This window comes from Vigna umbellata, chromosome 3 (assembly GCF_029865625.1).
Source record: "Vigna umbellata cultivar VRB3 chromosome 3, Vumbellata_1.0, whole genome shotgun sequence".
NCBI lineage: Eukaryota > Viridiplantae > Streptophyta > Magnoliopsida > Fabales > Fabaceae > Vigna > Vigna umbellata.
Genome location: NC_142167.1, coordinates 32,207,965 through 32,230,719, shown reverse-complemented (window position 1 = coordinate 32,230,719; position 22,755 = coordinate 32,207,965). Strand labels below are relative to the sequence as shown.

Genomic DNA, 22,755 nt, shown 5'->3' with positions numbered 1-22,755 from the left:
AATAATTTTTTTCTTGCAAAACACAATCTAAATATATTATTTTTATTTAACGCAAAATTACTTAAAAATTAACTCCACTCAACGTTAATTCTAAACCTAAAATATATTTCTGAGCAAGAAATCAAACGTACTAAAGTTTAATTAAAATCACGTTACCAAATTTCGACATCATTCTAAAAAGTTTATTATGCAACCCACACACAAAGTGAAATAAAGTTCTGATGAAAAGGTTAAAATGTTCCTGAATTGTAAGTATTTAGTTGTTATACTTTTACACGTTTTTACTACCTATGAACAAAAAGTTGAAGAGAATAAAAGAAAGTTAAGCTAAACACGTGAATTAGAGTCTTATAACACAATTTACAAGATCATAGCAATGTAAATATTCGAAAAATCATTCCGAATATAAAGGGAAATGCATTGTGCCCAAGATCAAGACTTTACATATCATATCAGGAATTCGACATGATTAATTAAAATCATAAAAAATAAAAAAAAAATGTATATGATGAAACAAAAACAATTGATTATAAGAAAACATGTTTAGCATTTCTACTAAAAGAAAATTACTTAGCATTATTGTTTCAATCTTGTGAGATTTTGGCTTGCAGTTATTATATATAGCAAAAGAAAATGAGACATCAAAAGCTATGCGATCAATAATTGATGATATAATTGAGTTGATAAAATTGTCATGACAAAATATGAAAGTACATAATCTACTACACATTTGCAAAAGTAAATAATAATTAAGGGAATGTGATGGGATGAGAGACTAATTAATACACATTAATGAAGGATTTATGATTAAGTATGAGAAATGCTATGGCATCCAATATATCCAATTTTAATCTACATTAGTTGTATTAGGCTTTAACATCACCCCATAGACGTCGGACAACAAAATAACCAACGTAAATTATTGACCAGTAGCATTTTCGTAAATAAGTGGGCATATAGACGTCTGTTAGGAGGGGTCCCGACATCTATAATATTATAGACGTCGGACCCCTCCTAACAAACATCTTAATGTCTGACAGGTAGGTGAAAAATCATTTTTTTCCGCCTTCAAGACGTCCGATCCCGCCACCCCGACGTCTATATTCGATTATACACGTCGGTGCCCCTCCTAACGGACGTGTATATGTCTGACAGGTAGATGGAAAGTTATTTTTTTTCAGCCGTACAGACGTCTAAATGGCCTGTGAAAGTTGTTTTGGACGTCATATGAGTGAGAGCCCCGACGTCTAGTTTAGAATAGACGTCGAGGCACCTGAGGAGCCGACGTCTAGTTTGTTGTTAAATGAGACATGAAATCCGCTGTTTCGAGCACTTCATCGTCTTCATTCTCTTGCCTTTTCTCTCCGCAGCATTGCTTTTCCAAGTGGTTTTTGTCTCTTTCGAACTGTTTAAACGTACTTTTATTCCGATTATATTAGTCTTTGGTTGATTATCTTTCATTTGAACCGATTAAAATGAGTTTTTGTTGTGTTTTGGTGCAGTTTTTCTCGTGTCTTTGGTTAGCGTTGTACCGCATTCTCCCTTTGCTAATTTCCTCGTAAGAAAAGCTTGCGTCTTTTGGATGTCTTATAACGTTTCAACCCAAAACCGAACTTCGGTCCTTGCCTAGTTTTATTGTCACCATTCGTTTTCATTGTCGGTTTTAATGGAACTAGGCAAAGACTCAAATTCGGTTTTCGGTTGAAATGGCATAAGAGATCCAAAAGACGCAACATTTTCTATGACGAAACTAGCAAAGGGAAGAAGGTGCTACACTACTCTACCCAAAGACGCGAGCTGCAGTAGATGTCGGTTAATGCAATGTCCAGCCTCCATGAAGCTCTTTAGACGTCGGGGTAATGTAGTAACCGACGTCTATAGAGCTCTTTAGACGTCGGTTACTGCATGACCCGACGTCTATAAAGACGTCGGACCTATTGGTGTCCGACGTTTGATTAACGTCATCCACAAAGACGTCGGTTCTGGAGCTGACATTAAAAGGCCAAAATAACATACATTAAATGCCCGCACTAGTGCTATAATATAAAAAATGGTACAAACATATTCTTGGATAATTTTTTATTGATAAACATATAATGAAATTATAAAATTAGAGACTTAACAAATTTTGTAATTTTCAATATATCTATTAATAATTGTTTTCGTTTCAAGAAATAATATTATCATGGTTAATTATTGAATTTGATGATTAAAACTTAAATTATTCATAAAAAAGTTAATTTTATAAATTATTTTTATTTTAATTTTTAATTAAAAAAAACCGTTACACCCGACCTTTAACCCACCCGATCTAACCCACGAGTTTAACAAATTAAGTAAAACAGGTCAAAGAAGACTGACAGATTAAAATACCAACCCAACTCTTACGATGTAACCTGTGTATATCTTTTCAGATCCAAACGTGAAAAGTAGCTCATCTTTCACCGTTTCTTTTTTTATTTTCATGGTAAATTAGATCCAAATTTAGTGTGAAAAATATTAACCGAGCGGTTACAAACAAACCAACCGGATATTCAAGTAATCTGTGTATATCTTATTCTGTTTATATTTTATTGGGCTTATATCAGCTCAGGATCCATGAGGTAAATTATAAATACAAAGCCAGGACCAAAAGCCAGGTACGTTCCACTTACGCATTATTTATTCTACATGACTCTCAAATACTCAATAGTGATAATCATTCACTAAATATTCAACCAAGAGCCGAGGCTCTTCAAATCACACGCCTAACTTGGGCGTCGGAGTACCTTTTGCAGGTACATCCCCCTCGTCAAGAAGGAGACCGATCGGTTTGTGCCAACACCGATCGGCCAACAGGAGGAGTTTGGAAGCGAGCGAGCGGCCCAGACGCGTCAGCAGGTTAGTCTCTCGGTCCCTAAAAGTATCTACCGAAACATTTTGGCGCCCACCGTGGGGCCGAGCGGCAAACCCAAATGGTGACCACGAGGAGCATGGAGGAACAACAAAGCACCAGAAAGATTATTAGAAACCACAAGAAACCAAGACGAGCGTTCGGTCTCGACATCACTATTTCGGATCAACACGAGAAACTTTCGACAAAGTAAAAACTACACGTGAGACGTCGTCAACAAGATAAGTATTTTTTGAAATATGAATATTTCATAAAATATCTAATTGATAATAGATATTATAACAACTATTTTTATGTTAAATATATAGTATAATCCATAATATGATATATGATATATAATATAGTACATAACTATAAATATAGTTATCTAATTATTATAACCGAAACATTTTCTGGCATGATTCAAATAGTCAAATAAGTTATTGTGTTAGAGATAACTATCAACAACAATATTATAAAATCTCGAAACGGTTTTGATACCTTGTTTATTATCTATGTTATTTATTCGGTGCAATTCATAATATCTGGTAACCGAATCATTTATTATACGGTTATATACCATAATATATATCATCATGAGAATTTCAGCAATGAACATCTTGAACAAATATATATCGAAATCCACGCCATCAACTATGCAAGTGCAGACTAAGATCTAGTCATAAACGAACTTCATGCTTAAAGTATCATGGAATTCAATTAACGAAAGGGAAGTCTCCTATTGCAAACACTGATTGCCAATTTTGTCAGCAAAGTTCATAATTAACGATCAAGTCCAAGACCGAGCGGTAAATCCCTCTCGGGAGAGAGGTAAAGCCCTCTCAAAGCCGAACGGTAAAGCCCGTCCACTAGGAAACAATCCTAGCTCAAAACAGAGGTAAAACCCTCTCAAAGCCGAACGGTAAAGCCCGTTCCCTAGGAAGCACTCCTAGGTCGAAGACCGAGTGGTAACTCCCCCTCGGGAGAGAGGTAAAGCCCTCTCAAAGACGAACGGTAAATCCCGTTCACTAGGAAACAATCCTAGCTCAAAACAGAGGTAAAACCCTCTCAAAGCCGAACGGTAAAGCCCGTTCCCTGGGAAGCACTCCTAGGTCGAAGACCGAGCGGTAAATCCCTCTCGGTTCATGTTGAAGGACGAGCGGTAAATCCCGCTCGGTTAATGTCAAAGGCCGAGAGGTAAATCCCTCTCGGTTCATGTTGAAGGACGAGCGGTAAATCCCGCTCGGTTAATGTCGAAGGCCGAGAGGTAAATCCCTCTCGGTTCATGTTGAAGACCGAGCGGTAAATCCCCCTCGGGAGAGAGGTAAAGCCCTCTCAAAGACGAACGGTAAATCCCGTTCACTAGGAAACAATCCTAGCTCAAAACAGAGGTAAAACCCTCTCAAAGCCGAACGGTAAAGCCCGTTCCCTGGGAAGCACTCCTAGGTCGAAGACCGAGCGGTAAATCCCTCTCGGTTCATGTTGAAGGACGAGCGGTAAATCCCGCTCGGTTAAAGTCGAAGGCCGAGAGGTAAATCCCTCTCGGTTCATGTTGAAGGACGAGCGGTAAATCCCGCTCGGTTAATGTCGAAGGCCGAGAGGTAAATCCCTCTCGGTTCATGTTGAAGAACGAGCGGTAAATTCCTCTCGCTTAATGTCTAAGGACGAGCGGTAAATCCCGCTCGGTTAATGTCGAAGCCCGAGAGGTAAATCCCTTTCGGTTCATGTTGAAAGACGAGCGGTAAATCCCGCTCGGCTAATGAGGTAAAGCCCTCTCGGTTGATGTTGAAGACCGAGAGGTAAATTCCTCTCGGTTCATGTTGAAGGACGAGCGGTAAATCCCGCTCGGTTAATGTCGAAGGTCGAGAGGTAAAATCCTCTCGATTAAGGTTGAAGACCGAGAGCTGTTGAAGGCTGAGCGGTCAATCCCGCTCAGTTAATGTCGAAGGTCGAGAGGTAAAACCCTCTCGACGTCGAAGACCGAGAGGTAAATTCCTCTCGGTTCCTGTTGAAGGCCGAGCGGTCAATCCCGCTCAGTTAATGTCGAAGGTCGAGAGGTAAAACCCTCTCGACAAATGTCGAAGACCGAGAGGTAAATTCCTCTCGGTTCCTGTTGAAGGCCGAGCAGTCAATCCCGCTCGGTTCATGTCGAAGGTCGAGAGGTAAGACCCTCTCGACAAATGTCGAAGACCGAGAGGTAAATTCCTCTCGGTTCCTGTTGAAGGCCGAGCGGTCAATCCCGCTCAGTTAATGTCGAAGGTCGAGAGGTAAAACCCTCTCGACAAATGTCGAAGACCGAGAGGTAAATTCCTCTCGGTTCCTGTTGAAGGCCGAGCAGTCAATCCCGCTCAGTTAATGTCGAAGGTCGAGAGGTAAAACCCTCTCGACAAATGTCGAAGACCGAGAGGTAAATTCCTCTCGGTTCCTGATGAAGGCCGAGCAGTCAATCCCGCTCGGTTCATGTCGAAGGTCGAGAGGTAAGACCCTCTCGACAAATGTCGAAGACCGAGAGGTAAATTCCTCTCGGTTCCTGTTGAAGGCCGAGCGGTCAATCCCGCTCAGTTAATGTCGAAGGTCGAGAGGTAAAACCCTCTCGACAAATGTCGAAGACCGAGAGGTAAATTCCTCTCGGTTCCTGTTGAAGGCCGAGCAGTCAATCCCGCTCGGTTCATGTCGAAGGTCGAGAGGTAAGACCCTCTCGACAAATGTCGAAGACCGAGAGGTAAATTCCTCTCGGTTCCTGTTGAAAGCCGAGCAGTCAATCCCGCTCGGTTCATGTCGAAGGTCGAGAGGTAAAACCCTCTCGACAAATGTCGAAGACCGAGAAGTAAATTCCTCTTGGTTCCTGTTGAAGGCCGAGCGGTCAATCCCGCTCAGTTAATGTCGAAGGTCGAGAGGTAAAACCCTCTCGACAAATGTCGAAGACCGAGAGGTAAATTCCTCTCGGTTCCTGTTGAAGGCCGAGCAGTCAATCCCGCTCGGTTCATGTCGAAGGTCGAGAGGTAAAACTCTCTCGACAAATGTCGAAGACCACGAGGAACATTCCTCTCGGTTCCTGATGAAGGTCGAGCGGTAAAACGCTTTCAATTCCGCAAACACAGCCTCCCTCACACTCATCAGTCCTATAGTTAACCACGGCTAAAGCCAAACGCTTAACTCGGACTTGGGGGGCATAGTGTACAGTATAAAATATTAACCGAGCGGTTACAAACAAACCAACCGGATATTCAGGTAATCTGTGTATATCTTATTCTGTTTATATTTTATTGGGCTTATATCAGCTCAGGATCCATGAGGTAAATTATAAATACAAAGCCAGGACCAAAAGCCAGGTACGTTCCACTTACGCATTATTTATTCTACATGACTCTCAAATACTCAATAGTGATAATCATTCACTAAATATTCAACCAAGAGCCGAGGCTCTTCAAATCACACGCCTAACTTGGGCGTCGGAGTACCTTTTGCAGGTACATCCCCCTCGTCAAGAAGGAGACCGATCGGTTTGTGCAACACCGATCGGCCAACAGGAGGAGTTTGGAAGCGAGCGAGCGGCCCAGACGCGTCAGCAGGTTAGTCTCTCGGTCCCTAAAAGTATCTACCGAAACACATGGTAAATTAGATCCAAATTTAGTGTGAAAAATATTAAGACGACTATAGATCTTTAAGTTTTTTTTTATTATATATTACTATTTTTTTTTAGTTATATTCCATTTAAGATCTAAACTGATAATTGAATTCTTAAGAAATCAAAGTACGTGTCTTAGTAACTGTACTAGGCATGTTCAAAAACATTATCCGTACATAATTTTGTTTGTTTTTGTTTTCTTTTTCCATGAAGATGCGGTGCAGAATGAAGACAACGAAGCTGCTGCATCTGCCCTTCAAGACGAAGTAGATGGGTCTCCGACAGTGACGGGTCAACATCCAAGACTATTCCAATAATTTAGTATTCTTCTTTTCTCAAAATTTTCTAACAAAAATATTTTTACTTCAAAACCAATTAATTAAACACCTCCTAGATCTAATAATATCGAGATCATTATTATATGTCTACCAATAATATTAATAAATATTTTGCTTATGTTTAATTTTGTAATTCACATTTAATATATATGTATACTTTAAGAAATATTGAGAGAATTCTTTTATAGATTTTTTACTCTTGAGTATTTATTTTAAGAAGCATACTTTCACCAATTAAATTTATCGAGAATCACAAACATATTAATTTTACTAAATTTTAACTAGGCTTAATACTATATTTTGAGTGTTACTCCCTCTACACTTCATCTTCTTCTTTCACCTCCTCAATTTTTTCTAAATTTCAATCTTACCATTTTTACTTTTACCTTTATCTATTTTATTTTTTTATTTTTTAAAATTCTAATCCCTTTTCACTTTCATTCTTTTTATCAGAGGCAAACCCCCACCCCAACCCCCATTTTCACTTTTTATAATCTAATTAATCTCTACAATCTTCTTCACCAACAGTGTCACGAGTCCCCTTCACCTTCTCTACGTCACTACCATATATCACATCCTGTGACTTTGAATATCAGAACTAGTTTATTGAATCTACACCGCATTGAGAAATCATCACATTTACATATGTTGATGAACTACCAAATGAAATTTGTTGTTCAAACTATCAACTTCTTTCCATTACTTTTTAAAAAATATGACAAAAGTGATCAAACCATATATAATATAATGTAACTAAGCTTTCCAGAATAAAGAATGAAGAAAAGACGGAAATGGAGAATGGTGTTAACAGATGTGATGTGAAAATTGAAAATAAAGAGAGAAAGTGAAAGTGGGGTGGGGGTTTGCCTCTGAGAGAAAGAATGAAAGTGAAAGGAGATTAGAGTTTTAAAAAATAAAAAGTAAAATAGGTAAAGGTAAAAGTAAAAAGGGTAAGATTTGGTCTCGTTATGGGTAATGTTTGTTCAAAGTCCTACCTTTTATAAAAAAAATTAAAATTGTCTCATATAAAAATAGTTCAATTTGGTCATTTTTACTTATAGTTTTAAAAATACTAACTACAGAATTGTCCTCATTATGCGTAGCCCTTGTCACCATTAACCAACTACAATGAATACAAGTCACACCGCAGCCTCCATCACAACTTCTCCTTCATTCCACCACTGATTCCCGAAGCCATTGTGAGCATCCTTGTTCAACTGTGAAGCTTACTGCAAACCCTCATTTAATCCTTACATCAGCCATTGAAATATCTCCGCACCAGTGCAAATTTGGGAACCCTAAAATTGCAAAAACCCCAACATCAAAAGAAATCAAAATCGTGAATCATAGAAAGCAGATGTCAGCCACCCAGTTTTGTCCATCTAAACCTTATTCTCTTCTTTTCTTAATTGATTTAAAGAAATTTAATTGTTCTTCTATTATGTTATTAGGTTATTAAGAATAGGGAAAATTGGGGAAGAACTTGAAGCTCTGAAACAAACCTTTTGTAATTCTCCCTAATTAAAATTGTAAACATCTCTCCTTAGCTTCGAGTGAAATTGTGAAGCAACTTCCTCATTTGATCAATATTGTATAAATTACAGAGTCAAAGCAACTTCCATAATTAATTCTAATCAAACATGAAGAATTGAAACTATCAAAATGAGTACGTAAGACGAAGAATCGCAAACCCAATTTCAACTCCAATTTCAGCATATTCTTCCACCCCAAATCGTCCTAAATCACAAATTGATTTTAACCTAAAAGTAATTTCTTTAACCCTCTGTTGTAACTAATCCACGTCATTAAGTTTTATTTTTAAAATTGACACCTCAATTGACCTTAGAGTGTCGCGTAATGATAAATTGGATAGCTCATTCAGTTTTGTCCAGAAACAACTTTATCGTTAGTGTTTTTAACCCATAAACAAAAAGGACAAAATTGAACGTTTTAACAAAATATGAGACAATTTTAAACTTTTTTTATAAAATGTATAACTACTTTGAATAAACTTTACAAATCGCTGGACTAAAATTGGTATTAAATAATTTTAAAGAAAATGTATCTAACGATCTTTTTCAATAAATATTTCTGAAGTGATTATATATGTTTATAACTTAATTAAATAAAATATATATTCTTCATCAACTTTAAACTATATTTTATAGTAATTATTAAATACGTCGTACAGTTTTTAATTCAACAATAAAACAAAATATCTACTGTTACATTGACTTAACATTCAATTAAAAATAATTACTTTAATGTTAACGGTATTATAGGAAGTCTTTAATTTAATTTTATAATTTTTATAATTTTTGAATTCGATTTTGTTTTATTACTAAATTCATTTTACCAAATTCTATGTTTCATATATATATATATATATATATATATATATATATATATATATATATATATATATATATATAACCAACTATGCTTGAATAAATAATGTTATGTCATTTGTTTTTGGTAAGAGAAGATCGAAAAGTTAATTGTCTATCAACTTATCAACTTATGTTTAATTTATAATAGTGAAATATTATTTATTGAGTAAAGTGTCTAAAGTTGTATTTATTAAGAATAATGCTAAATAAAGTTGTATTTATTAAGAATAATACTAAACAAAAATATGTATTGAATGAAATAAATATATATCGATTTATGAAAATAATTTTTTCTAATACATCTTTTGATTAATAGACACATATTTCGACTAATAGACATGTGAAAACATTTAGCAAACGTTTAACTAAACACTAAAATTTAAGATTTTATATTTAAATAGTGTTTGAATAGAAAAGTGTCTAAAGAAATAAATCATATAGATATCACTTAAATGCATCAAACGTTATCAAATAATATGAGAATACCTTATATCACAAGAGTGTCTAACATATACATAAAAAGCGTCAAACGCTATAGAGCGTGTCTAATCACTATATCATCTAGTAAAAAGATAAAGCGTAAAAACACAAGTTTCGCTAACTAAACAATGTTTTGACCAGATGAAGTGACATGTGCCAATATGTTTTAAACACCAATGTTGGAAACACTTATTGAATCTACAGAAAAATGTTTCTTTACTTGTATGTTTTGTTCTCTTTATCATTATGAAAGTAAAAAAGACCTTTCCTCAAATCCTTGCACAAGATGAATAAATACGTTAAGAGATAAGAAGACATTCTTGGAATGTGTTCTCAATATTTTAAGCTTTGAAGAACCATACAAGTTACTTTTGAAGAAAGCTTTATTAAAACATTATCACTCTACAACGTACACTTGAGTCTGACTACCTACCTAAAAAGGCTATGAAGTCTACATGGAAGTCAACTCTATGTATAACGGTTATCTCTCAAAAAAGACTATATAAAGAGGACTCACTAGAGAAAACAAGAATCAAGAGAACAATACTATGAATTCTTGTTGCTATTCCTTTAAGTTCATATAATCTAAAGCCTTTCATTCAAAAAGAAAAAACTTTTACAAGGTTTCAGAAGTTGATTGTATTGAATATATCATCTCTTGGAGAGTCATTTGATTTTGTACTTGTATTAAAAAACACTTTGATTGTGGTTGATTCAAAAGTGAACTCAAACACTTGTATTATTTAATTTAGTAGAGTTAAACCTACTAGATAGTTTGTCTAGTTTGTGTACCAAGAGTGGTTAAACTCGTCTAGTTAAGTTGCCTAATGTTGTAACCAAAATGGTTAAAATACTTGTTGTAAACTCAGAGTGGTTAAACTTATTGTAATCTTTTTGTACATATATCACCTGAATTTGGAACAAATCGGTGTAGAAATACTTGTGCTATTAATTTCTTTCTTTAAAATGTTTTTTTAAACACTATATTAAATATGCATGTTTCCAACTTATAGATCTTCTAACATCTATAATAATAGTTAAACATTAATTTGTAAAAAAGTTTTAAAATATTATTCAAACTCCCTCTTTCTATTGTTTTTCTTTATTTCAATTTCCATAATAAAATTAATTTAAGCAATATTTTTTGAATTAAATAAGTATATCATATATGAATTGAAGTAGCTGAGAAGAGTAACCGACAGTAAAATTATTTCAGTTAAACTTTTGTATTTGTTACCGTGAAAGAAATCTACTATAAATGTAAATATGTTTCTTTTTTTTATTTACGATATTATGCTATTTTAAAATATGTTAATTTAATCATCAAGATTATCTATGTATCTCAATCCTTATATAATTTTAGTCTTTATAACTCTTATTATAGTCTCATTTAATTATCATAATATTTCAATTGTTAAAAATAAATTTATCGTGCCAATATTAACGTAGATGACCAAAATTTTACAAAATATTTGACTAAAATAAATCATACCTATACTAGTTTGTACATGAAAGCTACGAATGTTAGAACCTTTATATCATTTATTTACACCGTCCTCACATGTCAAATCTCAAAATAATGTATAATAAAACTACATAAAAATAAAAATAAAGAATTTTTTTACTTGCATTTAAACTATATTGTATATTTTTTAATTTAATATCTTGCAGAAATTTTATCACATGTGTCCAATATGTTCGGTTTGTACGTTTTGTTTTGTATGATGATATCTCCCGTGAAGGTACTCTCTACTTCATATGTCTCATTCAAAAGTGGAATCTTATCCATATCATTTTACCAAAACCTGTGGTATTAATTTACTACTGTTTGGAAACAGTTTCAGTATGACACTCTAAATTCTATATTTAAAAAAAAAAAAGAGAAACTATGTTAAAAAAAATTCAAGACAATGTGTTCTTAGAGAAACCGTGTTTACATTATTTTAATTTTGAAACATGACATTGTATATTTTAAAAAACATTAACCACTTTTAATAATAAATATTTTGACTATAAATATTTTTAGTTTATTTGTATTTGTTAAGTTTTTTTTAAAAAGTTTATAAGTCAAATTTAGATTAAAATAATGTCAATCCATTGAACTTATATTTGATTTATATTATTTTTCTATAACGAAATCTCTTTGAAGATTAAGCCATTGTTTACTTCTAACATGTTTTATATGTATGCAGATGTAATGACGAGAATCACGCATGTTCGTTTTAATGAATTAATGCGTATTTGAAAATAATAATTTGTGGGATAAAAGGAAAAAGGTTAAGGGATCTCTGGTGTGGAAAGGAGAGAAGATTTATAGTTAATATTAGGTATTTTTACATAAATTTCCTACAACCTTTCTACAATTACGAAAATATTTCCTGTTTTTTTTATTGTTTATGGATGTCTAAACAGATATTTGCCCTAGTAGATAGTTAAACACAGCAAAATTTCACTTTTTCTCTATTTTTTTAATTACAAAAATAAATATTTAATATTTATTTTTATGCTAAGTAAATTGTGTTTTTTGTTACAATAATTAATTTTTTTTTCAAAACTACTCATCATAACATTTTCAACAAAAAAAAATCAACTGATCTAAAAATAATTTTATATTATATATAACATTAAAAGTAAGTTGATAATTTTTTTCTTTTTTTATTAAAACATTTTAATTTATCACAGTTAAAAAAATAAAATTTTTATTTTTAAATTCATTCTCTGTTCTTCTAAAACTCTTAAAAAACAACAATAAACACTTTGTTGTAAAATTTACTCGTATCTATAGTTGAACAAAGTATACGAACAGGTAATCATTTGATTGAAATAGAATTTGCGAACTTTTAGCGACATGGTTTGTTAGGTTCTCTTCTTCTCGCTGTCACGGCTCTCGTCGCTGTTGTTGCTTCAGATATTGTTTTCCGTGTCTGCCATCCATGGTTGCTACCACTTTTTCTTGCAATTCTAGGTTGTTTGTTTGTCGTCGTTGCCAAACTCACTTTTTCTTCTCTACTTTAATATCACGTTCCATATTCATACTTTATTAATGTACGTGTACGTGTTCTTCAATATTGTTATTTATAATTTAAGCTATTTTAAATTTAAGTTTTCTGTATACATATATGTTGACAATTTTTATTAGAATTTAATATTTTGTATTTATCTTTGATTTTTTTTAATTTAAGGTGATATTATAAATTTAAAGAATTATTATTTATAAGTTAAGTTAATAGTATGGTAGATGGGCTTTGGTATTTTGGATGTTATATAAACTTTGATATATAACTAATAATGTTCAAGAGTAATTCACCAACCTCTTGATGAATGTAAAACTAGGATTAAGGTTGGATAAAAAATTCAAATTGTGAAATCCAATTTGTAGTTATCTAAATATATATTACTCTAATACTATTTAAAAGGATTTATTCAAATCCAATTCCATATTTTTGGATTATAAATCTAATTCATTTTACTACATTTGGATTAATAAAGATTATATAATTTTTAGATTTTGAAACTTTAAAATTAAGATATTTCTATGTTGAGTTGGTATGGATAAAGGGTGAGTCAATTCAACTTTGGTATAAGGTTGAGTAAGTCGATTTTGGTAAAATTCGTGTTGAGACAACCTAGGTCAAAGGTTGAGTTGTGTCAGTCTAACCACTAGTTAAGCCAAGCTAGTTTAGCATAAAGTCGAGTTAGTCAATTCAATTCCAGATCAAGTTGGGTTAGGTTTAGCCAATGTCAAGTTGAGTTAGTTTGGGCTCATGTCAAGCTAAGTTAATCAAACCTAAGTCAAGTTGGTCGATTCGGGGCTTATGTTGAATTGAGATTACCTGGGCCCAAATCTAATAAAGTCAACTTGAGTATGTCTCGATACGATCCAATGTGGCTCAAAAGTTTAAACAAATAGGCTTGGACCCAATTCTGATTGAGCTTACCCAAGCCCAATTTGAATCGAGTAAGTGAAACCCAAATCAAGTTCGGTCGGCTTAGGCCAAAGTTGAGTCAAGTTGGCTCAAGAAAAGGTCAAGTCGAGTTGGCTCGAGCCAAGATCGAGTTGAGTTGATCTTGGCACAATTCAAGTCGAGTCAGTCCAAGTCGAAGTTGAGTTAGTTCATGCCTATGTTGAGTTGAGTTGGTCAAACCCTAATCCGATTTGAGTAACCCAAATTCAGGTTAAGTTGAGTTGATCAAAACTTAGATCAAGTCAAGTCATCTAAACCCAAATTAAACCAAGTCGACCTTGGCTTAGATGGAATTGAATTCTCCCAAGCTAAAATCGAGGCAAGTTCACTTAATGTTAGGTTAGGAAAAGTTTATTGAATCCTAATTAAGTTAAGTCAGTCATAATCCAAGTGAAGTCAAGCTAACTTTACTTGAAATTGAGTCAAGTTAGTCCTAACTTAGAATTGACCAAGTTAGTTCAAACCTAGGTCTAGTCAAGTCGTTTCAATCTCAAGTCAAAATGTGTTAATCAATCTAAGTTAAGGCAAGCCAACCAAACCTAGATCGAACTTAGTCTACTTGAGTTCATGTCAAATTCATATGAGATCAAGAGAGACCGAACAAGTCAGGTCAAGTTAAGTTGGATTTGTGTTCAGATTAGGTTGATTCAAATCAGATGTAATCAAATTAACAAAGTTAATTTAATCTAATTTAAATTAAATTTTAAAAAATATAAATCAATTTAATTTTATTAAAATGAATTTAAATTATAAATCTAATCTATTTTATTATATTTAGATTAGTTTTAAAAATATAATCCATAATTATATTTTATTAGAATTAATTATCTAGTTAGAATTGTTTTTTAATACACAGATCCCGAATCTTTAACTTCAATCAAGTGAAGAGCTTAAAGTCCATCATTAATGAAAGTCTATTTTTTGGTTATTTTTTTTTTCAGTTCAAGTTAATTAATATTAATCAACGACAAAGGTTGGTCTTAAAAGTCGTAAACTTCACTTTTTATTTCTCCATTTTTCAAGTTCTTTTTTCAGTCCCTTGAGTTATGTTTGTTCAAAGAAAACAAAAATGTAGAGAAAATTGACAAGAAAATGAGGGTTTAATTATTTATTTGGTTTTTATTTTGAAACGAAAGTTCTAAATTGATATTTTTTTCCAATTATGTTTTTATTTTTTAAAATCTAATATAATTTGGTCATTTCATTATTATTTACTTTAAGTTAAAGATGTATCTCGCGTTAATTTGTAGTTTTTTTTAATTTTAATTAAAAAGTGTCACGTGTTAAGTTAGTGTCATATCATAGGTATGATATATGACAGTGATAATTTTTCGTGTTAATATCATTATCTTAATCTGAATTTAATCTTTGTATTTATTATTTTGATTTAATTTTGTCCTAATATTTTTAAAAAGAAAAAATTTTGTTCTTCTTCAAATTGAGATAAAATTTATTTTTTATATAAATGTTATACTAATATTTTTATTAATTTTTTTTAACAATATTAAATTTATAATTTGCATTGAACTTTGCTTTTTTTTTTTAAATTTATTTGTATTGATATTTTATTACAAGATATTTTAATATTATTTTTTATTTGAATGTATATTTCAAACAATTGTATATAAATTTTTAAAAAAACTACTAATACAACATTTAATAATTTCTATACAAATATTAGAGTTGGTTTATAAAAATTCTAAAAGTATGTAATGAAAATGTAAATTTTAATAAAAATATTAACATAACATTTATATCAATATAATTTGGTTGTCAGTTGGTTGTCATTTATATTAATATAACATTTATATCAATATATGATGTAATTTTTGGACACTATTTTAACATGGTAAGTAGTTATATTATATAGGTTGAGATATGATTTTGTTGGAGTTATGGTGTACTATGGGAGACTTTATATATAATGAGACCCTCAAATATACTGATGATGGAGAAATAAATAAACAAGTTTGTGACCCATATTAGTAGAGTTATTTTAAGATATTAGAGAAATTTAAAGAGATGAGTCATAATGCTGTGACGGAATTATGATATAATTTTGGTACTGGTTTTGTATTAGAGAAAAAGTTGTAATGATAACGTGACAATGCATGGCCAATATTAAGAGAAGAAATGGTGAGCTGCATATGTTTATAGTATACATAAATCTAAAGCGGAAGTGAATTCTTTAATATCCATATTTATAAACGGATATTATGAAGATTATATTATATGAATTTACGAATATATATTACTCACAAAAAAATAAAAATAAAAATAAAAATTTAATTTATATAGTATTAAGTAAATTTAATTAAAATTATAATTTGACTCATATTTTATAAGATTAAATTTAATTAAAATTTAATTTAATTTAATTTATATTTTGTATATTTTTTAATTTTATTTAGATTTTATTTTAAAAATTTATAAAATATTTTTTTAAATAGAATGGATATATGTTTACATGTTTTAAAAAATTTATCATTATATTTTAAAAAATAATGATACTTTTAACAACATTTTCTTGACAACACAGATGGTATTAAAATATTATAAAAAAATGTTGTCAAAGTACTGTTTTCCTATTTTAAATAGGTATCTCGAATAACTAAACAAATTAACTTTTTTTTTATTACAAGATAGTAGATAGACTATGCTTATAACTTATTATTATTCTTAAATATAAGTTGATTTAACATTGACAATCTTTTAATTAAAAATAAAATAAAAAATTACTTGTAAATGACACATTATGTTATTTGTATATGAAAATAACCAAATTATATCTTATTTTTAAAATAAGAATCTATTTGAAAAAAAAAATTAGGAACCAATTTAAATCTTTTAGACAAAACATAATTGTACCGACAACAAACATGGTACCATATTTTTTGTTCTTTCGAAAAATGACAAAAATGAATTCATTTTAATTAGATTTACATCTTTTCTGCTTTCTACTCAAATGAGAAAGAAAAGTGACATTTAAAAAAAAAAACTAGCTTCATAATTAATAAATGTAAAAATAACTTTATAATTAAATAATTTATTTAATTTTAACTCATTCATATTTTGAAAATAATAATATTTTATAATTTCTACGTCGCTTTCTCTTCCAACCATCAAATATTTACTTTATTTATCCCACTTTCCTTTTCTTTCGTTTTCTTTTATCTCCATCTCATCCATTACATGCTAACCCTTTAAAGAAGCAAAAGATTGTGATAAAATTGCTTCATCATTCTAAATAAAAGTTCTTTTAGACGTTATTCTTTAATAGAATTTTCAAGATTTCTTCACCGTAATTTTTCTAATCTATCATTTTCATCTTTATTTCTAAATTAGATTTCAATATTATTTTAACAAAACTATTATCTTTTTATATATTCGTTAGAATATAACAATCTTAAATGATAACGTTTTAATGACTTTCCTCAAACCAAAGCTAATTTAAAAGTTTGTCTACAACAAATTTTTAAAACATCTAATTCTCTCTGTCAATCTTTTTCACCTTTTACTTTTTAGCTGAAGTTTAATATTTTTAAAATAAAATAACAAGTAGTTAAAAACTAATTTCGTATCATAATATAATATAACTTGAAAGATAGAGATACGACCAACAACTTAGTTATCTTTAATATTATATTTAAGATATTATTGGATTATATATATACTTATCATATGCATTAAGAGATACTAACACATTAGTATTAATTTTTTTCTAATATCATAATATAGATCCGTTAGAAGTAAGTTAAAAGAATTTATGAGTAGTTTCTTTTAATGATATAGAAAACTTACGTAGTTATAAATTTCTGAGTAGTTTCTTTTAAAGATATAGAAAATTTTAATACGTGAGTGGATAATATTTTTTTTTATTATATATAGAATTTAAAGATACAGAATTTTGATTTATTTTATTTTATTTTTAAAATGTTTTATAAGGAATAAAAAATTTAAACTAATTTACTTTTTTCTTTCATACGGATAAAGTATTTCTATTGTCAATCAACACAATATAGTTGTAGTATTAAACATATTTAACTATTAAAAGTACTATTTCATAATATTGTTTAGTTTATGTTAGTTAAGATTATTTGTGGATTAAAATTTTTATAAGAATTTTTTAGTTAAAATTAATAAGAGTTTTGTATCGGTTAAAGTTACTTTTAATCAATAAGCCATTATTATTTCAGTTCGTATGAATCAAAATAAATTTTTTTATGTGATAGGGTTTCTTTTGTTGATTTTCAATTAATATCAATAAAAAGAGTTTTCCAACTGAAATTAATATCATCTAAATTATAAATTTCAACATTATACCATGCTAAAAAAAATATCTATAATTTCTATACACATTTATAAAGTCAATGATTATTTCAAAATTAATAATGTACAATTATATATCTTTTGAATTCTCTTGTTGTAAAATTGACGTTAACTAGAGCGACATGTGGACTTCCCTGCTTTTCAGATTCTCCTAAACTCTAAATCAATCCCATCAAAATTCAACCACATTGCGTGTAGAACCACATTATATTTATTCCTCTTTCTTAGACCATAAAAATGTTATATTTTAATACTAAAATATAAAGAAAATAAATTATTTTTTGCAGATTCTTAAAAAATATTTCTCCAAAATTAAAAAGAGTAATTTTTTTCTTTGGTTTTAATTTTTGTAAATTTTCATATTCAAAATTATATTTTATATAGTGTATTTCCATTTTTTTCTTATTATTCATTTAAAAAAATTTCTTAATTATTTTTATTTGATTCATCTAATATTTTGTTAAATTTGTGAATAAGTTTTTTTTTTTTTAAATTTTAATATCAATAGGGATCACACGTCGTTGAATACAACCGGCGAACATATAACATGGATGTTTTTTCTTTTCTCCAATTTAATTTAGTTTTCAATTTTTTAATATGGAATCTATTTTATTACTTTTAAAAAAATATGAAACTATATTCTAAAAAGAATCCGAGACAACAGCAAATTTTATTTTATTTATTGTCTTCTGTTTCTTAAAAAAATTGATTTCACTTGAGATTTGATTTTGAGTGTGTTCATATGTGGGCGAGAGAGAGAGAGAACAAAAACTGAAAGTGAAAGGATCATATTCATATTCACGTGTTGTAGCTGGACACATACACCGCTGAACCCCCATACCATGAAATTTTTTGTTTGAACCAGGGTCAGCCCATGACCAAGATCTTCGACACTTCTTCACGAATTGCATGTGGTAAACTTATAGATTTTGAAAGTTTCTTTTTTTATGTTTTTTTTTTGTTATTGAATTTTGTTGGTATATTGCATTTGTAAATGTTATATTTTTCAATCCAGGGCTTTTTTCTTGTTTTTCCAGAACCGCTTCAGATTGAATTTGCTGGTGAAAAGTAGCTATGGCAGCGGTGGAGAGGATTTTGTTGGCCCTGCAGAATGAGGGTGCAGGAGGAGAATCTCTGTTGGGGTCAATAAGAATTGCTGTGATGCCCATAGTTAAAGTGTTCACCATGTGTGCTTTGGGACTCCTTATGGCTTCCAAGTATGTTGACATTCTGCATGCTTCTGGAAGAAAGCTTTTGAATGGGGTATGTATGTGTATGTGTGTGTAATATGTGATGTGACCTCAAATTCTCACACACCCTCTTCTTGGTTCTTGCAGCTGGTGTTTACACTGTTGCTACCTTGCTTGATATTCTCCCAATTAGGACAAGCTGTGACCTTGCAGAAGATGCTTGATTGGTAAGCTTTGATAACTAGTGCCGAAATTCCAAAACTTTTATTTTCCCTTTTCTATTATTTTTCACAGACACACCTCAAATCATTAATCTTGAACAATATGCAGGTGGTTTATTCCTATGAATGTTGTTCTGGGTTCCGCAGCAGGCTCACTCATTGGTTTTATTGTTGCCACCATCATCCGTCCTCCGTACCCTTTCTTCAAGTTTACAATTGTACAAATTGGAATTGGTAAGCCAATCCTGAGCGGACCTTTTTCAAATCTTGAGTCTTGGACTAGGTCACGGACACCTTCATCTTTAGTGAAGGAGTTGTTTTGAATCCATCTGCTTTTGCTTTTTCTCGAATCCTAACATTGCATTTTATTACACAGGGAATATTGGGAATGTTCCACTTGTTCTGCTTGCTGCTTTATGTCGAGACCCATCAAATCCCTTTGGTGACTCAGAAAAGTGTACCAAAGATGGAACTGCCTATATATCATTTGGCCAGTGGGTAGGTTCTCAAAGTCTCGCTGACTACTGTTGATATCTTGTTTATTCACCTACAGTTGATTTACTTCTTAGTCATTTTTTCATTATGTTCAATATTGTTCTAGATATAAACCTAGTACTAATTGGGAGGTATTGTTCTCATTTGTCCTAGGTTGGTGCTATCATCCTATATACATATGTATTTAATATGTTGGCACCTCCTCCAGAAGGCACATTTGATATTGATAATGAAAGTCTTCCCTTAAAGAGCACCCCTATGGGTGATACTACACCTGAACAAGTTCCGTTGCTCACTAGGGAAGAGGGGGTCTGTACAACATCTCAAAATACATCAAAGAAGTGGGAGGTGAGTTTTACTTCTTCTTCTTCTTCTTCTTCTTTTCTGAGAGGAGAATAGTTTCTGTGTTTTAAGGTGATATCCATTTAGATACTGATGATATAATTTTCACAAGTATATTTACCTATAATCTAAGTCTGCATTTCCCCCTTCTCTTTACACTTTTGTTATGACACTTGACTATTGTGGCATGCAATGATGACATTTGTACCATTCTGTACTCTAGTATATCGTCTTCATGACTAATTTTGTGTAAAAATTAGTGTTTATATTGTTTCATGGTATTTTCTTTATTATGTTCTGGGATTTTTCTGGACGTGCATTTTTTATTTGAAAATTTCTTTCTTATATCTTTCAGGCTCGACTTTTAAAATTTCACTATTTGGCATGTATGAGGTTAACATTTGTTTGCTGGTGCAGATTAAAAACCTATTGCCGTATCTATATGAGAAGTTAAAGCTTAAGCAAATTCTTCAACCCCCTATCATTGCATCAGTAAGCTTTTCTTAATTGACCTTATCATATTTGGTTTATCTTTTTTCATTTTATATTCTGGATTCTCCTTATTAGAAAGTCTCATATTGCCTCACTCAAATCTTTGGGTGTAACTTATATATTGGTTGGGCCGCTTTTCTTAATGTCAATTGGTTTTGAGTTGAAATCTGACACTCCTCAACTCCTCTTTGTTTTGAGTCAACATGTATATGGAGGTTGTAGATTACTTTGTTGTCCTGATAGGGTTATGTAACTTACCTATGATGTATTTTCTGCAAAATCTGATACATTAATTACAGAAACACATCTTTACACTAAATCTTGATTTCCTGAAGGTTTTGCCTGCTTTCATAATAATCAAATTTGCAGAGTAAATACTTCACACTTCACTTGTTAAAGTAGATGTTTGTGAACTAGTTTACTGGTATTGTGGTAAATAAGCCAGCGTCATGTTGGCATACTAATGGAATTGATTTTGATTGAAGTATTGCGTATGTTTTGCAGATCCTTGCCATGGTACTTGGGGCAGTCCCATTTTTCAAGAAACTGATCTTTACACCTGATGCTCCACTGTTCTTCTTCACCGACAGCTGCATGATTCTTGGGTATGTCTATAGAAGAGGACATTCTGTCTTCCTCCATCTTTTTTCTCTCAACAAAATACTGTAAACATTTTTCAACCTTAATTATAATAAGTCAAATCCAATGAACTTCAAAAATGTGTTGTGGGACTAAAGTCTAAGTATCTTTATTATTTCCGAGATAGAAGTTATTTAGGAATCCTTAAGATGCTATTACAGCAAACACATTCTAATAGTTCCTTTGGTGATCAGGGAGGCCATGATTCCTTGCATTCTGTTGGCTCTAGGGGGCAACCTTATTGATGGTAAACTTATGTCCTAATGTTCTCATTATATTAATAACTGTCGCTTTACATGTTTGTAAGAGTCAAATGACCTTTTTGATTGAAGCATCTAAATGAACCATTTTGTCTTGGCTGCAGGACCTGGAAGTTCAAGACTTGGTTTTCGAACAACTGCTGCTATTATTTTTGCCCGGTTACTTTTAGTGCCTCCTGTTGGAATTGGGATTGTCATGTTGGCTGACAAGTTTGGTTTTCTTCCCCCTGACGATAAGATGTTTCGATTTGTCTTGCTCCTTCAGCATTCCATGCCAACATCTGTCCTTGCAGGTATACCACACAAATCTCCCCTAACCCTTTATGGTAGAGACTTATCTATAAAATCTTATAGGAGTTAAAAGTACAAACTTTTATACATGTTCGATAACTAGCACATACATAACTAGCACAACAGAGGTTCTTCTTGGGTTGCCAGAATGGAAAGCTCATAAGTAGTTACTGCTTTGGCTTTTTAGCTGCTCCAACGAATTTTGTCCTTTGTAAACAAGATTGTTGATATAAACTAGTTAACAAATAGCAAAAAAATGTTAAGTTGGTTTTTTACGGACAAGTATTCTTTCTGTTGATTTTTACACTCATATATTCCTTGCTCACAGGTGCTGTTGCTAATTTAAGAGGATGTGGAAGGGATGCAGCAGCTGTACTGTTTTGGGTTCATATATTTGCTATAATCTCTATGGCAGGATGGATTATTCTATTTCTATACATACTTTTCTGAGACTGTAGAGAGCCCTCATGGCTTTACATGATTTTGTATTTTAGTCCTATTCATTTAGTTCATGTGATGTTGATATTAGTGGAGAAACGTTAACATATATATTATATAATGATCAAAATGAACATGGTTGCTGTCTACTGATTGTGGTACGCATATTAGGGAGGTATAGCTGATAAGAGCTGGAAAACACTTCAAAGTTTGATCATTTGTTTTAAACCGTTGGTCTATTAACAATTCCAAAATGGTCTGGAGAACCCATTCTGCAGCATTGCACAAGAATGTTTTTCACTTTTTTCAATGCATTATTATAATGATAGAGACGAATCATCAATAATTATCTTCACATGCTTATGCCTGAACAGAGGGCACACCG

The 22,755-nt window shown here is 31.5% G+C and overlaps 1 protein-coding gene across 3 annotated transcripts; it reads left to right on the top strand.

Annotated features, from left to right (window-relative positions):
• Positions 1–18,713: 18,713 nt before the first annotated feature.
• Positions 18,714–22,519, top strand: LOC124837874 (Auxin efflux carrier family protein). 3 transcript variants are annotated; one of them, XM_047313337.2, is made up of 11 exons: positions 18,714–18,916; positions 19,018–19,265; positions 19,340–19,419; positions 19,523–19,647; positions 19,790–19,911; positions 20,062–20,256; positions 20,668–20,742; positions 21,247–21,347; positions 21,576–21,628; positions 21,746–21,934; positions 22,261–22,519. In XM_047313337.2, exons 2-11 carry the CDS (start codon positions 19,077–19,079, stop codon positions 22,380–22,382), a joined length of 1,251 nt encoding a protein of 416 aa, XP_047169293.1. In that variant the 5' UTR covers positions 18,714–18,916; positions 19,018–19,076; the 3' UTR covers positions 22,383–22,519. The 3 variants fall into 3 exon arrangements, with proteins under 3 accessions (XP_047169293.1, XP_047169292.1, XP_087964345.1); XM_047313336.2 differs by having other exon boundaries at positions 18,715–18,916; positions 19,040–19,265; XM_088108219.1 differs by lacking the exon at positions 18,714–18,916 and having other exon boundaries at positions 19,078–19,219.
• The last annotated feature ends 236 nt before the right edge of the window (positions 22,520–22,755 follow it).

Coding starts and splice junctions, on each gene's coding strand:
- LOC124837874 (XM_047313337.2), top strand. CDS start 19,077: ATGGCAGCGGTGGAGAGGATTTTGTTGGCCCTGCAGAATGAGGGTGCA. Junction 19,648..19,789: donor AATTGTACAAATTGGAATTG/GTAAGCCAATCC, acceptor TTTATTACACAG/GGAATATTGGGAATGTTCCA. Junction 21,935..22,260: donor GCCAACATCTGTCCTTGCAG/GTATACCACACA, acceptor CCTTGCTCACAG/GTGCTGTTGCTAATTTAAGA.